General features: G+C 37.3%; 1 protein-coding gene across 1 annotated transcript in view; it reads left to right on the top strand.

Annotated features, from left to right (window-relative positions):
• Window positions 1–12,871, top strand: part of TRHDE (thyrotropin releasing hormone degrading enzyme) — a 214,307-nt gene that overhangs the window by 192,267 nt on the left and 9,169 nt on the right. Inside the window, exons 16-18 of the mRNA XM_056338965.1 lie at window positions 6,632–6,799; window positions 7,360–7,500; window positions 12,492–12,573. Of these exons, the coding sequence (XP_056194940.1) occupies window positions 6,632–6,799; window positions 7,360–7,500; window positions 12,492–12,573 (391 nt within the window). The remainder of the gene's footprint in view (window positions 1–6,631; window positions 6,800–7,359; window positions 7,501–12,491; window positions 12,574–12,871) is intronic.

The raw sequence follows: 12,871 nt of genomic DNA, 5'->3' as shown, positions 1-12,871 counted from the left end.
TGATAGAAAATCAAATGTTTTTCCAAACAAAGTATTTTTTCTTCTCCCTTATTTCTCTCTCTAATGACTTGATATACATAATTTTTTTGTTTTGTTTCACATGGGCACACTATTGCTACAGTCTTGCAACAACTTATAAATATACTTATGTTTAACCACCCTCATAAGTATTTGTGGGAACGTGGCCAACAGGTTAATTATGTTTGTTAGTTGCTTGGAAGAGGCACTAGCTTTTTTCACGGGTTTGATGCCCACCAGCTATTTTTGGAAATCAATAGCAGCAAACATGAAAAAATGAGAGTTATTTTCATTTTTTTCACACATGAATGTCTAATAAATGTAAAACAATAAAATAGATCCCTTCTTCTGTGTTCTTAACCCCTAGAAGTTTTAATTACTGAAAAAATTCAGGCATAGCTATTCATACATTTTGAATTGTTACTGGAACTTTGCCAGCTAATGTCAGCCGGTGTTGCTGAAGTGATTTAACTAATTAATAGGTTGTTACAACGTTTGAGTAGAATCTTGCACTCAAGTCAATAAAACTGTTTAAGAAGGAAGAAAACACTGTTGAGTGCATGAGTTAATCAAGGAGATAGTGCTCTGAAAGACCATCTGGGGACTATGTCTGAAAAGAGAGAGGATTTTGTCTTGTGAACGACAAAACTTGGCTTCATGGGGCAGATGGTTCAGGTGGCACTTCTGCCTGCTAACTTCAGTGTGTGATCACAAATAAAGTGATCACACACAAATCGCTTATGTGTAGCGATTATGGATTAGCAATAATTAATTTGCAATCCTTAGAAGTTAGATGGATTTGTCTCCAATTTTCTCATTCAGGAATGATCTCTTCACAACCCTGCAGAACCATTGAACAGAAAGGGCCATATTTTTGTTGCAAAAACTGTCCAGAAAGGACAAAACAAGGATATCTGCTGAGGCATTAGTCTCAGAAAGAAGTGCTTAACTCACTACTCAGTCATTAAAATCAGTGTTGAAGAGCTTGAGCGTGCTAGTCACGTGTTAGTCAGACCCATGCAATACCTGAAGCTCTGAAGCAGAGAACTGGGATTGAGGAGATGTGTCTGTGCATAGCTTTGCCACAGACACCGAGAAGCCACATCCTCAGTTAATATCCCCTGAATTCAATGCGTGATAGGCAGCTGGATGTCAAGCCCGTGACAGCTCTGTGCCTCAGTTTTCAAGGGGAAATGCTGCCCTTTCTTTTCAGACTGGGTTTGTGCCAGCAGTGTGCAGTGGTGCCAGCAGCATGGCTCCTGGACTCTGTAATAGAGCATGGGAGTATAGGTTTTGGGACTGCCATCTTATAAACTAAACATTGCGTGGTGCTGTTCCTTATAACAGAATCTGTGTTTCAGATCTGCCAAGAAAGTACCAGTGCTTCATTGTTATTTGTTATCTGAGCCTTGTAACTTATTAAGTGAGACTATAAATATAGTCATCAAGAAAAATAGTCCTAAGTTGAATGTTAAATAGTTGCAAAAATAAAAATTAATGTTTCTGATTAATTTTCTTTCTCAAATAGTACCCTAAATGGTATTGAAATTTGTCACTTAATCAAAGAACTGTCTAAACTGTGTGCTATTACATTTCGAAAAAATAGAACACAATTTGCCCAGAAGATAAATAATTATGGTCCAATTTTGTAAGTGTATCTCCAGTTGTAAGAACATACTTTAAATAGGAGCAAGTATGTACCAATTAATTATAACTTAGAAGATTATTCTTAGCTCATTGTAGAGTTTTATTATTCACTCTTGAAAAAAAATCCCTGTAAAGGCACATCACAATTTTAATTAATTTTTTTCTAACTGTTTAATTTTTAATTTTTTCCCAAAGTGTTTAATTTTTAAACATGAGCTCTGCTAGCTACATATTTCATTCTCACCATCATATCTGTTAAGCAAGAAAAATAAAGTTAAATAAATTGGATCAGTATTCAAATAAAAGCCATTTAAAATGATGCTTTCAAAAATTAATCTTTATCTTTATTCTTCTGAAGTGTCCATCAATCATATTAGCTCTTTAAATATGAGCAGCCTTGAAGGCCCAGATAAGGTTTAATATAACATGGGGATACGTTCTGCAGTGTTACTACCTAAGCGGTACTGAAACAATGGTAATTTTATCCACTTGATTCAGTTAATACAGAGGGAAAACATTTCACATGCTGATCTAGTGCCTTGGAACTGCAATCTTGGAACATTTTACATGAAGATATAAAAATAAAAAATCTGTAGACTGGGGAGATTTCACATGTTTAGGTAACAATTAAATGCAAAACCATAATGACTGGAGGAGAGAGAAAGAAAAATCCCCACAAATGGAGAAAATTCAGTTAGAGGGCTCTTTGTTGAGGCAATAGTTAAAGAGAAATTACTTTGAGGATACTCACATTTTCATAAACAATTTTCCTTTCCACAAGAAGAACCCTCCTGTCTACAGTCCTGATTACAAGCCTCTCACAGGAGTAATTTGTAGTTTTTTGTAACCATAGGTTTTGCAGTTTCTGAAGCTAAGCCAGTTAAAATCAGTATTTGTTTTGATGTCTTGGTTTGTAGGGACGAGTTTTTTTCACATTATCCTAGTGACTTAACTTATAGATAGAGACCTAAAACCTTCCCTGGAGCAACTGGTTGGACTTTATTGAGTAGATCTGCTGCAGTACTGCAAGTATGCTATTACCGATTTGGTGGCAATAGAGTTTTCTTAGCAAGGAGCATAATGACATTTACAATATGGGCATGGGATCAGTGCCATCACTTGTCTTAAGTCCTCCTTCCTTGCCAGAGCATGGAAATGACCTTGCATTCACTGACCACACCGCTGCTAAAATTGCTGGTGTTGGCCCTTAGAATGTAAAAATAGAGTAGCTGGCAAAGCCCGTTGAATTGTTATGTTTCACAGTAATTTTCAAAAATGTAAACCTCACAAGTGAGCAATGCTGACCTTTCTGGGGTTAGACATCCACTCCTAGGGTACCTCTGCTACTGACTGTACTAGCCAAACACAGAGTGACGGTCCTTCCAGCACACAGTTCTTCCCTGAATTAATGGGGCAATCAACCAAAAAAGAATTACCTTTTCCAGTGCCTTATAGTTCCTTAGAGTATCTGTTGGCTGAACTGCATCTCTTGTAGTAAACCAGAGATAATATTTCTGCCAGCAAACTCAGGAAAAACTATGTGTGTGTCTAAGAAAATGATTTAGTGTTTGTCAAGATATAAAGTCCTTCCTTCATTGAAATAAGACTTGACTGGGTTCAGTTCATCTTCATATTCAGATATCATATGATAAGACAGATTGGGGGTAAGGGCTTGGTTGGTCCCGTGGTCAGGATAGCATCCCTTAGTCCTTTTGGTTTAGCATGTGTTCTCATGACTGCTGTCAGTGTATGAAATGCCAAACTAAAACCAAAAAAAGTCTTAAGCTGGTAAGGAAGTTGTGCTTTAAAGACAAATAACGTAGTATATCAGAAAGTCAAGACACAATGATAATTAATATCACTTTCACATTCTATACAGTATATGTGTATATGGCCGCATATTTATGTTGCTGTAATTGCTGACCCAAAGTTTTGAGAGCTGCAGTTATTTAGAAAACTTCAAGCCTCATTCTGAGTTAATAGAAGCCAACAGAAAAGCAGCACCTAAATATCTGCTCCATTAATTTTAGTGTCTTGTTTGAATATGTATTCTTAATTTTCTGTGATAGACTCAATGTTATGCAGTTTCATTTGCGTGCACATTCTGAAACAAGGGTTGGATGCATAAAAATAAACTGTTGATATTCATTACTGTTGCAATATTGCTTCAATATTTATTATTTATTGCTTTCAATATTGAAATATTGTTGAAATATCTATATTAATGATAGACTTTGAGTAAGAAGTGCAAATTCCATTTCAGTGAAATGGAAATTCAGCACCTAGCACATATGGATAATTCTGTAAATGTCAACCAAACTCACATTTTACTAATGTTAACTCTGGATTTGAGAATCAAAATTCAGCAGTATGGAAAGGCTGGTGAAAGTTTTCATTTTTTTTCTTTACTGCCCATGTATGTTTAAACATTATTTCTTTTAATGGATCTGGTTAGCTTTAAGGATTTTCGTACTTCCTTGGTCTTGGCATAGCAGTTCTATAGGGACCACAGAAGCAGTTGCATAGAACATACATAAGCCAATACCTACTGATCCTGGGAAATCTGAGAAGAGTTACTAACTTTTTTCAAGATTCTAAGATGTTAACAGGAAGCATCAAGGGGAGAAACTGTGGAACGTGCATTTTTTGGAGGTCCCATCTATGTGTTGGTGACATGTAGGATTTGCTTGAGCTATGTGGTCATAACCATAGCAGTGCTGATTGCCTGCATGGCTTGGGATATGCATATTCTCACACGGCAATTTGGTGATGAGAGGAGAAGAAACAGTAAGATCTTGAATCCATGCCAGGTTCTGCACTGTAATACCAGTCTACCCTGGCCAGATGGAAGCAGTTCATGGCAGAGATCATAGAATCATAGAATCGTTTGGGTTGGAAAAGACTTTCAAGATCATCAAGTTCAACTGTAGTTGCAAGTTGATTAATTGCTCTAGGATTAAGCTTTGACCCAGCAGTACTTCTGGATGAAGACATTGCACCTCTGATTTTGCTTTAGAAGGCAATATTACTGGTGTGTGCTGCGCATAGTTAAAGGTTTCTTATTCCTAGTAACATTGAAATGGATTATATTTCTCTTGCCTGCCATTTCAGTTTTGCTTTGGAGAGTTTACTCCTGAATAAATGTCTGGGTTTGTCTGCACCAAATGCAAAATACCTCAGTGCTAGTCAAGGCAGCCCTTTGTGGCTCTGTTAGTGTGGGGCTCTGCTAAAAATCTCTAAGCAGCAGCACTATCCTGAGCTATGTCAGCTCAGCAGAAGCAAAATTCATGTGACTGCATCTAAACCTGCAGATACGCCCCCTGAGCTGATGACTACAGTTGCCAGAGAACATGAATAAAACCTCAACCTCAGGATGTTTTTGCTGTTCAGAAAAAGCATAAAAAAAAGCAGTAGGCATTAATTCCCCACAGTTCTTTGGCCAGTAGTAGGAGGAGTGCACTTTTCCCCCTGGTTTTGCCTTAATTTAGCTACATATTCCTGTTATTCTTTTTCTCAAGAAACCATCATAGCTGTTGGGACCAGCTAACCGCATAGAGGCAACAACAGTTTGTAACACTTCAAAGTCATCAATATATGGTTTCTTACCTTGCCTGCTTCCTTCTGAAGTACCAAAGAAGAACCAAAACTTCGAAGTGCTGAAAAACCACACTGGTTTCGTTTTCCAGGGACTCAGACATGTCCAAAGAGATTAGCTGAAGTTTTTTAACAAAAATACTCATCACAGAGCCCAACAATAGAATATCTCAATGGACAAAAGTTTTTTTTTCTGGAGAATGAATAGATGGAAGTAAAAGAACCTCTTTGCTTTTGACTGGGATAGCCCAGTCTATGGTATAAGACATTGGTGAAAGTCTTAAAGTATTGATGTAACCTTTTCTTTCTGTGTTGTGTCAGTATTGATACCATATTTTACGGAGGTAATTTCATTTTTTGTCCCACTGTATTCGTGTCCAGGGACCGACAGCAGCTGTATCTGCTTCCAGATTCTCTAAAGAGGCCTTGCATATGAAGTTTCAGAGTTGTTTCAGCCCGGGTATTAGCAACTGTGTTTTGGTATAAATTTTATCAAGAAATGGGGCATTCATTCCTTCCTGCAAATCAGAAACTTATTCCTCTGGGAAGCATCTAGCTTTATCTGCAGGAATACCCTTTAGCTCACAAATGTTTCAGGTTCTATGCTTGTATAGGAAACAGAAGCAGGGTAGGCAATTGAAAGCCCAGCTGAGATCTTTTTAGAAGAAAATGGTACATATGCAGATCCTATTCTAGGTCTGAATTTGGCTTCAAGAAGCTTTCATTTAACCCAGTCAGAGTTTATATTACTTGAGCAGTGCTCACAGTTCACAACCATCCTGTGGCATAGCTGGTTTTCTACTGGTATTATATATATGCTGAATTAATGTACAGATCTTTCTATTGTTGTCACTCCTGAAAACAGCATTTTTAAGTAGCATTGTCTCAGTATATCCTTCCTTACTTGCATGTTGCTATATGAAGATGGAGCACTTTACAGCACAAGCAAGGGGGAGTTTCTGGTTGATCAGCTCCTGTTCTAAAACCTCAGCACTAAGGACAAGAAGAGGAGATTTGGCTTAGAGCCCAGCAACAGGGCGATAAGATCCCATGCTAATTTGGAGAGCTTATGTTACCTGTCCCGCAGGTTATGTGGCACATTATGTGCTGATGAACTGGATGACTATAATTTATACTGTCCTGACAATGTGACTGAGTTAGGAAAAGAATGGCAAACATGTGTTACCCATTAGAAAAATCCGTTAGGATAGCCTGGAAGATTTTGGTGGCAGTAAAGAGATGAAAATGTAATCTTCCAAAAAATTATTACTGTTGCACTTTAATTCTGGAGTCTCATAAGTGTAGTCACCTTTGTTCCAAATATCGGGAGGCTGCTTATTTACCACAATGCTCTTACTGATTTCTTTTATAGAATCCCACTCAATGTGAGAGACATTGTCTACTGTACAGGAGTTTCACTGATGGATGAAGATGTATGGGAGTTCATTTGGATGAAGTTTCATTCTACCACAGCAGTGTCTGAGAAGAAAATATTATTAGAAGCCTTAACTTGCAGTGATGACAGAAACTTGCTCAACAGGTACAGAAATATATATCTGTATCTGTAACTGATTACTGGTAATCAATTCAACATTTATAGATCATTGCCTGAGCTTTGGTCTAAATGAAAGAACTTTGCTTTTCAAGCACAGGCTTGCTGTCTGTTTAAACTGTCTTCTATTTTTGTATTAATGCATACAAAAATTCACATGTATTATGTCTTTTCACTTCCAAATTTTCCTGTATTCATTGGAAATGATTGAAATCCTATAATAATTGCTGTTATTTTTTTGGTATAGCATATCCTTTATTTAAATGTGTTGAGCAGTCTGTCTGATCTTAGTTTTTTTCATTAAAATGCACATGTAAAGTTCCACTCTGCTTTTACTGAAATCCTTTTACATCAAGATTTTTATGACTCATAAATGTGACTGGTGTTTGAAATCATAGAAATAAACCACGGAACTCATTTGGAGATTTAAACAAACCATTTGGCAGTGGTCGTGGTTTTTTTTTTCCTGAGAGTTTTCTGATGTGCTGTTGTGAGACTATGTGTTGGTGAAACTAGACAAGATTTTTTTCCCTTGTTTCTCCCACTAGGCTTTTGAATTTGTCTCTCAACTCAGAAGTTGTCCTGGATCAGGATGCAATTGATGTGATAATCCATGTAGCTCGAAATCCACATGGGAGGGATCTTGCTTGGAAGTTTTTCAGAGAAAAATGGAAAATATTAAACACTAGGTAAAGATAAAAAGTCTAAATTTATTTTGATGTAATTTATGTAAGTATCGTATACATATGTAGTCATGTAAGTTCCTGAATCTAGTCCATGCTCTTTTAATCCAGAAATGGAGGTGTCATTAAATATGAAATACATACATATGAGTCATAAATGCATTTATTCATGGATTATCACACACATGCATAGAAACATTTATCTCTTAGCTATCTTCTTTATATATCTATTACTGTATTGTGTCTGTGCTTATGATAATGAATTCTATCTATATGTCAATTGCTGCAGTTCTACTTTTACATAGATAAAAAAGCAGCACTTCCCAAAGGAATTTTGCTGACTTTAAGTCTGATAGAAAAAAAATATCTTTTCAAGAACATTATTTCAACTGTGGCAAAAACCACCAAACTCTTTTTGAAACAGTTCTGTTTTCAAAAGGATGCTAATGTAGTGTCATCCTCTTTCCTCCTCTCTGTGTTTCAGGTGAGTTTCAAGTAACAGAGGAGCAACATTTTGAATTAAAAATAAATGAACAGGAAGGAGACGGGGTTCTTCGTTACACCTACTTCTCTTTCTTTTTGAACAAGTGCTACATGGTCCTATTCAGAAGCCCAGTCAACATTTTAAAATCCTTTTTGATTAAGATCTTGATATTAATTCAATGAATGACAAATTTCTTTAGTTCTTTAGGGACAGCCTGAGGGTCTGAAATATTTCACAGCCGCTCATCTGATACTGACAGGTTAGGAGAGACCACAGCTCAGATGAGGTTCAAGTTCTTAAAGGCAGGTGCCCAAGAACTTCAAACACCCCACACCAGACCACTCCCACGGTGTTGACAGAAAAACTATTGGAGATCTGTTCCATTTTGAACTTATGAGGAACCATCTAGTGTATCACAGAATATTTGAAATGGTATATTTAAGATGCTGTGTTTAAGCAACTAAATCCTAGAGCCTGATGAATACAGGTACAAACATACTATAGATTTCACGGCTCCAAAAGAAGAGTCAAGGAAACTCAGAGACTGTGCAACTTCCTTGAAGATTCAAAAAGTTGTTCATGCTGTTTTGGATCATACTTTATAGTTTGGTGGGATTTTAGAAGAAGTTCAGCTGGAAGAATAGGTCTGAGCTGGAATTGGTTTCAGAAGTTTATATTGCAGGAGAATACTTCTTGAAAGCAATTTCCAAAAATCTTTAAGAGTGCTGAAGAGTTTAAAAATTAAGAATCCTCCGCTTCTGGCATGATTATTCTAGGAACTGGACTTTTACAGAGAAAGTGGATGGCAGGCCCATTACTATTACGCAACCCAATGCAGTTAGTTATGCTCTGGATAGCAAATAATTTTTCAGGTTCCTCCAGGACAGAGTTTAGGCATAAATCTATTAAAATCTGTATTGCTACAAACACATACTCAGTACTTGTGTCCTGCCTTAGCCAGTACATTGATCTGACAACCTGGCTAACACCTGTGATTTTAGACATGGACAAAGTTAAGCAGCGTAGACAAATGGACAAGATTTAGAAAACTGTACCACATGCCAAATTTTTTGTGTTTTAGTTTTAACAGCTTACCTTCACTTAAAATTTGGATTTTATTTATCTCACTTGCATCATTGTCTCAGTTCCTAACAATCATCAAGGCCTCATCAAAAACCTGTTACTGTCCTTCCCTAATAAGAAAATAACAGAGGCTGCCTCTTTGCCCGACACTGACTTTATGTTATCTACATTCAGTTTGATCTCCAAACACAAGTCAGAGCTGCCAAAAGGAATGCAGTGGTTGCATTATTCTGAAAGGGACAGCCAGCTGAGTTTCTGTCAATCGCCAAAAGGTTCAACACAGTGGAATGAAGTAGTTCATACAAACTGTACATATGTGATATATATAGGAAATAAATTTGTTTTTATTAATTTGTAATTATAGGTTAAAACTCTTTAAGACAGACTTTGAGAGGGTGGAATTAGTCTAACACCTTGGCCCTTAGTGTTCAGTGAAACAGTGACATGATAGGATGCAAAATTAGGCTTCTGATTTAAGCTTGCCCCACTAGTACATTTTTAAAATACAAGCTTTATTGCAAAATTATAGTTCAGGTATACTCTGTCCCAAGGCATGTTTTTTCTACAATTTTCTACTTAAATATATTAATTAAATAAATGTAAAGAAATAAGTACATTTAAATTATTATTTAATTTTATTTAAAATAAACCACTGTACAAAACATTGATTTAATAAGGTGCTATCACAATGGTATTTTCCATTGAATTTATTATAAAAAGTGTTGACATTTGAGATAGTAATATGAAGTAGCTGAGGGTGGTTAAATTATACTATAATGCTGTTTCCTCTAACTTTGAAACACAGCATGTCGAAGACTTAGAATGACAACAAAATATTGTTATCCCTTTATATTTTTACAATATGCTTGTATTCACATTGTCTGGAAGATATTGATAATGTATAAAGTCTTCAAAATCATTCATATCCCATTTACAAAGGTGACTAGAAATTGAGGTGTTTAACAAGTCTTTCATAAGAAATCCATGTGACTAAGCTAAAATTCTGAAGAAGAGAATTGACAATACTGTGCTTGATTTCCTGTTACTTGAGCATGCACTGCCTTGGCTCCTAAATAATTTTGCTCATGTATGCACATGCGTGTCTGTGTGTGAAAATTTAATCCAACAGAATTCCTTCGTTCTCAAGTGCTGAATCATTTGTCAGCATTTGGGAATTTGACAGTATTTGGGAAGCCATTTATATCTGTCCAAAGTAAATGGACTATGCTGCCTCTCAAGTCAAGTTCACACAAGTCCAAAGCCCGTACAAATATGAGGCATTGGAGGTTCTCACCCCCAGAAGTAAAGGAGCAGATGGAGAGCCTGTAACTCCAGGATGTTTCCAGGGAGCTTAGACATGTAAGGTCCTGGTTCTGCTGTGCTGTTGTCTTTCCTGTGAAGGCTGGGAAAACTGATACTTGCAAGACCAAACACTTTTTCTGTTTATTCATATATTTCACACCTGCAAAATACTGTTTTGGGAGGTGGCATTTCTGTAATTTCTGCCAGCAGAGCCTGTTTAGAAATTGCTGTTAGTGGCTGGGTTTTTACCAAGTGTATGCAATGGGCAGTAATCAGCACAGGTATTTGTGAAAGTATCATTTTCAGTGGAAGAAATTCTGCTACTTTTGTTTGCACTGTGACTACAGTACAGACTGCAAGAAAAATAAAATCTCTGCAGCTGTTTTTATGAGGTCGCTTCTGTAAAGTGGATTGGTAACCTTGTCAAAAGACCCCATCAAGAGGAGCTTCCAGTTTTCCAAGCAGTCAATTATGAGGCTAAGCTGAGACTGTAATAATAAAGGGCTTTGTTAGAAAGCCTAAATGTGCTTAAAGGACCATGAAATCCATACTTCCCATAGGAGGCGTTTGCCTCTGGATGTCTGTATATGTCAGTGTGACTGAAGTTTTGGAAAAAGAGATGTACTTCTGAAATATCCATGAATAATTCAGTTATTAGTGGTCAGGGAGTAGGATTTTTGATACCTATAACTGTGTTTCCCCTCACACAAGTTCAAGGTAGCAAGCAACACAGCGTAGACCTTCCCTAAAACAGAATCTTCTTAAAGAAAACCCAGTTCTCTTCCCTCTGCCTCTTTCTATCCTCTCCCTGGGGCTATCCCTTTCCTTTTCTCTTTCTTTCTCCCTTTTGAAAGGACTGTGGCTTATGGTACCTAAACATCTAAGGGTAATTAATTTAGGATTAATAGAAGCAGAACAGAAAGCTGCGACTGTGCTAGTTCATTTCACTTTGAATTTTGAATTCCTCCTCTAAATCAGTTTTTAATAGTGGGTATAAACTGAATTGTTCCCCCAGATAACCTTAATTACAGTAAAGTCTGTTGGTATTACTTACACATGTCTGAAAGGAGAGCTGGATTCCTTATCTTAAAAACAGTCATGTTCAGATTAGCTAGATATTGCTTTGGATGTATGTGCAGATAAAGATAAGGATAAATATTTGTCAAGTGCATTTTGCTGTGCTGGATGGCATCTACCTTGAACGAATGGCATGCTTTCGGTTTCCAATGGAATTATATTCTTCCTGTTAAAGAATTTGAAAAACAAAATCTGCCACAAACTATTACCACATGAAATGCAAACCTTCAGGAGTAGTCTGGTTAATCTTATAAGTGCTGTAGATACTTCATTTGTGTGATTGGAAAAAACTTGTGGAAAAGCAACTGAAATAGCCGGATTTGAATGGCCAGTTTCAAAGCAATACCTGCAGAAGGTCATTGCTGATTGCTGCTGAATATCCTACCTTTTAAATATTCCTTGCCCAAGCTTTCAAATTTTAATTCCAGTTTGGTTCTTTGAAGATGCTACATCATGGCCCGGGGGATTATTTTAGCAGTATTATTCCCTATCAGTATTATTTATTTTAATTATCAGGTACTGGAACAAGAAAATTTGATTCGGTTCACTTATCAAGAGGCTATTTGTAATGTAGATGAGGTGGATGAATACAAAATGCAGAGAAGGCTGCAGCACTTCAAAAAGTCTGTTTTTAATGGTACAGCTAGAAGGGTTCCTCAGAATACTTCTCCATAGTTGCTGCTCCATTCCTTCTTTGGCACCTGTATTTTGAGCTGCTTGCTGTCATTACATAGAAAGCTGTTTTATTAAGCTTGAGGTGTGGTGATTTGGGCCTCCCCTCTGGAGCTCTCATCTGAGGCTGTGGTTAAACCCATTCTGCTTAGGAGCATTTTACTGAAAGTTAACTACAAATAACTCGGACTAGAAAAATGTCTCAGTCCAGGTGTTTAACATGGAACACTGCAACAGCAGTGTCCAGTTCCAGTGCTATTCCCTTGGATCCCCAGAGTTGGTCCCATGTCTTCTCCCTTGCTTATAGAAGTCTACTTTTTAACTTTCAGCTTGTCTGGGACTTGCACTAACTCTGTGCATCTTCTTTTTGCCCTTGCAGGTACGGAGAAGCATTATTTATGAATTCAAAGCTTATTAGTGGGGTCACAGAATTTCTCAATACTGAAGAAGAGCTAAGAGAGGTAATTTTTAAATTACTTTTGGCACGTGAGGCTGTATTCGTTGTAAGCAGGGAGCAGTGCAGGAGCAATGAGATGTTGATTGCTGAGGAGCTCTGGTTGCTCAGCTGGGGTCGCAGGCCCATGCTGCAGCTGGGCAGCGTGAGAAGGAAAAGCAGGTTGCACAGGCACTCAGGTGAGTACGTCAGGGTGAGTGAGGTGGCATCAGGATGTGGGTAGTACAGGCACTTCTCTGTGCTTGGCTGGATATGTAGGTTTGGTTTTTTTCTCTGGAATGCTCATTGAGAAACTAAAGATGAGA

The sequence above is a fragment of the Falco biarmicus genome, chromosome 5 (assembly GCF_023638135.1).
Source record: "Falco biarmicus isolate bFalBia1 chromosome 5, bFalBia1.pri, whole genome shotgun sequence".
Lineage (NCBI taxonomy): Eukaryota > Metazoa > Chordata > Aves > Falconiformes > Falconidae > Falco > Falco biarmicus.
The sequence above is the reverse complement of the archived record's forward strand: the minus strand, read 5'-3'. Positions and strand labels throughout refer to the sequence as shown.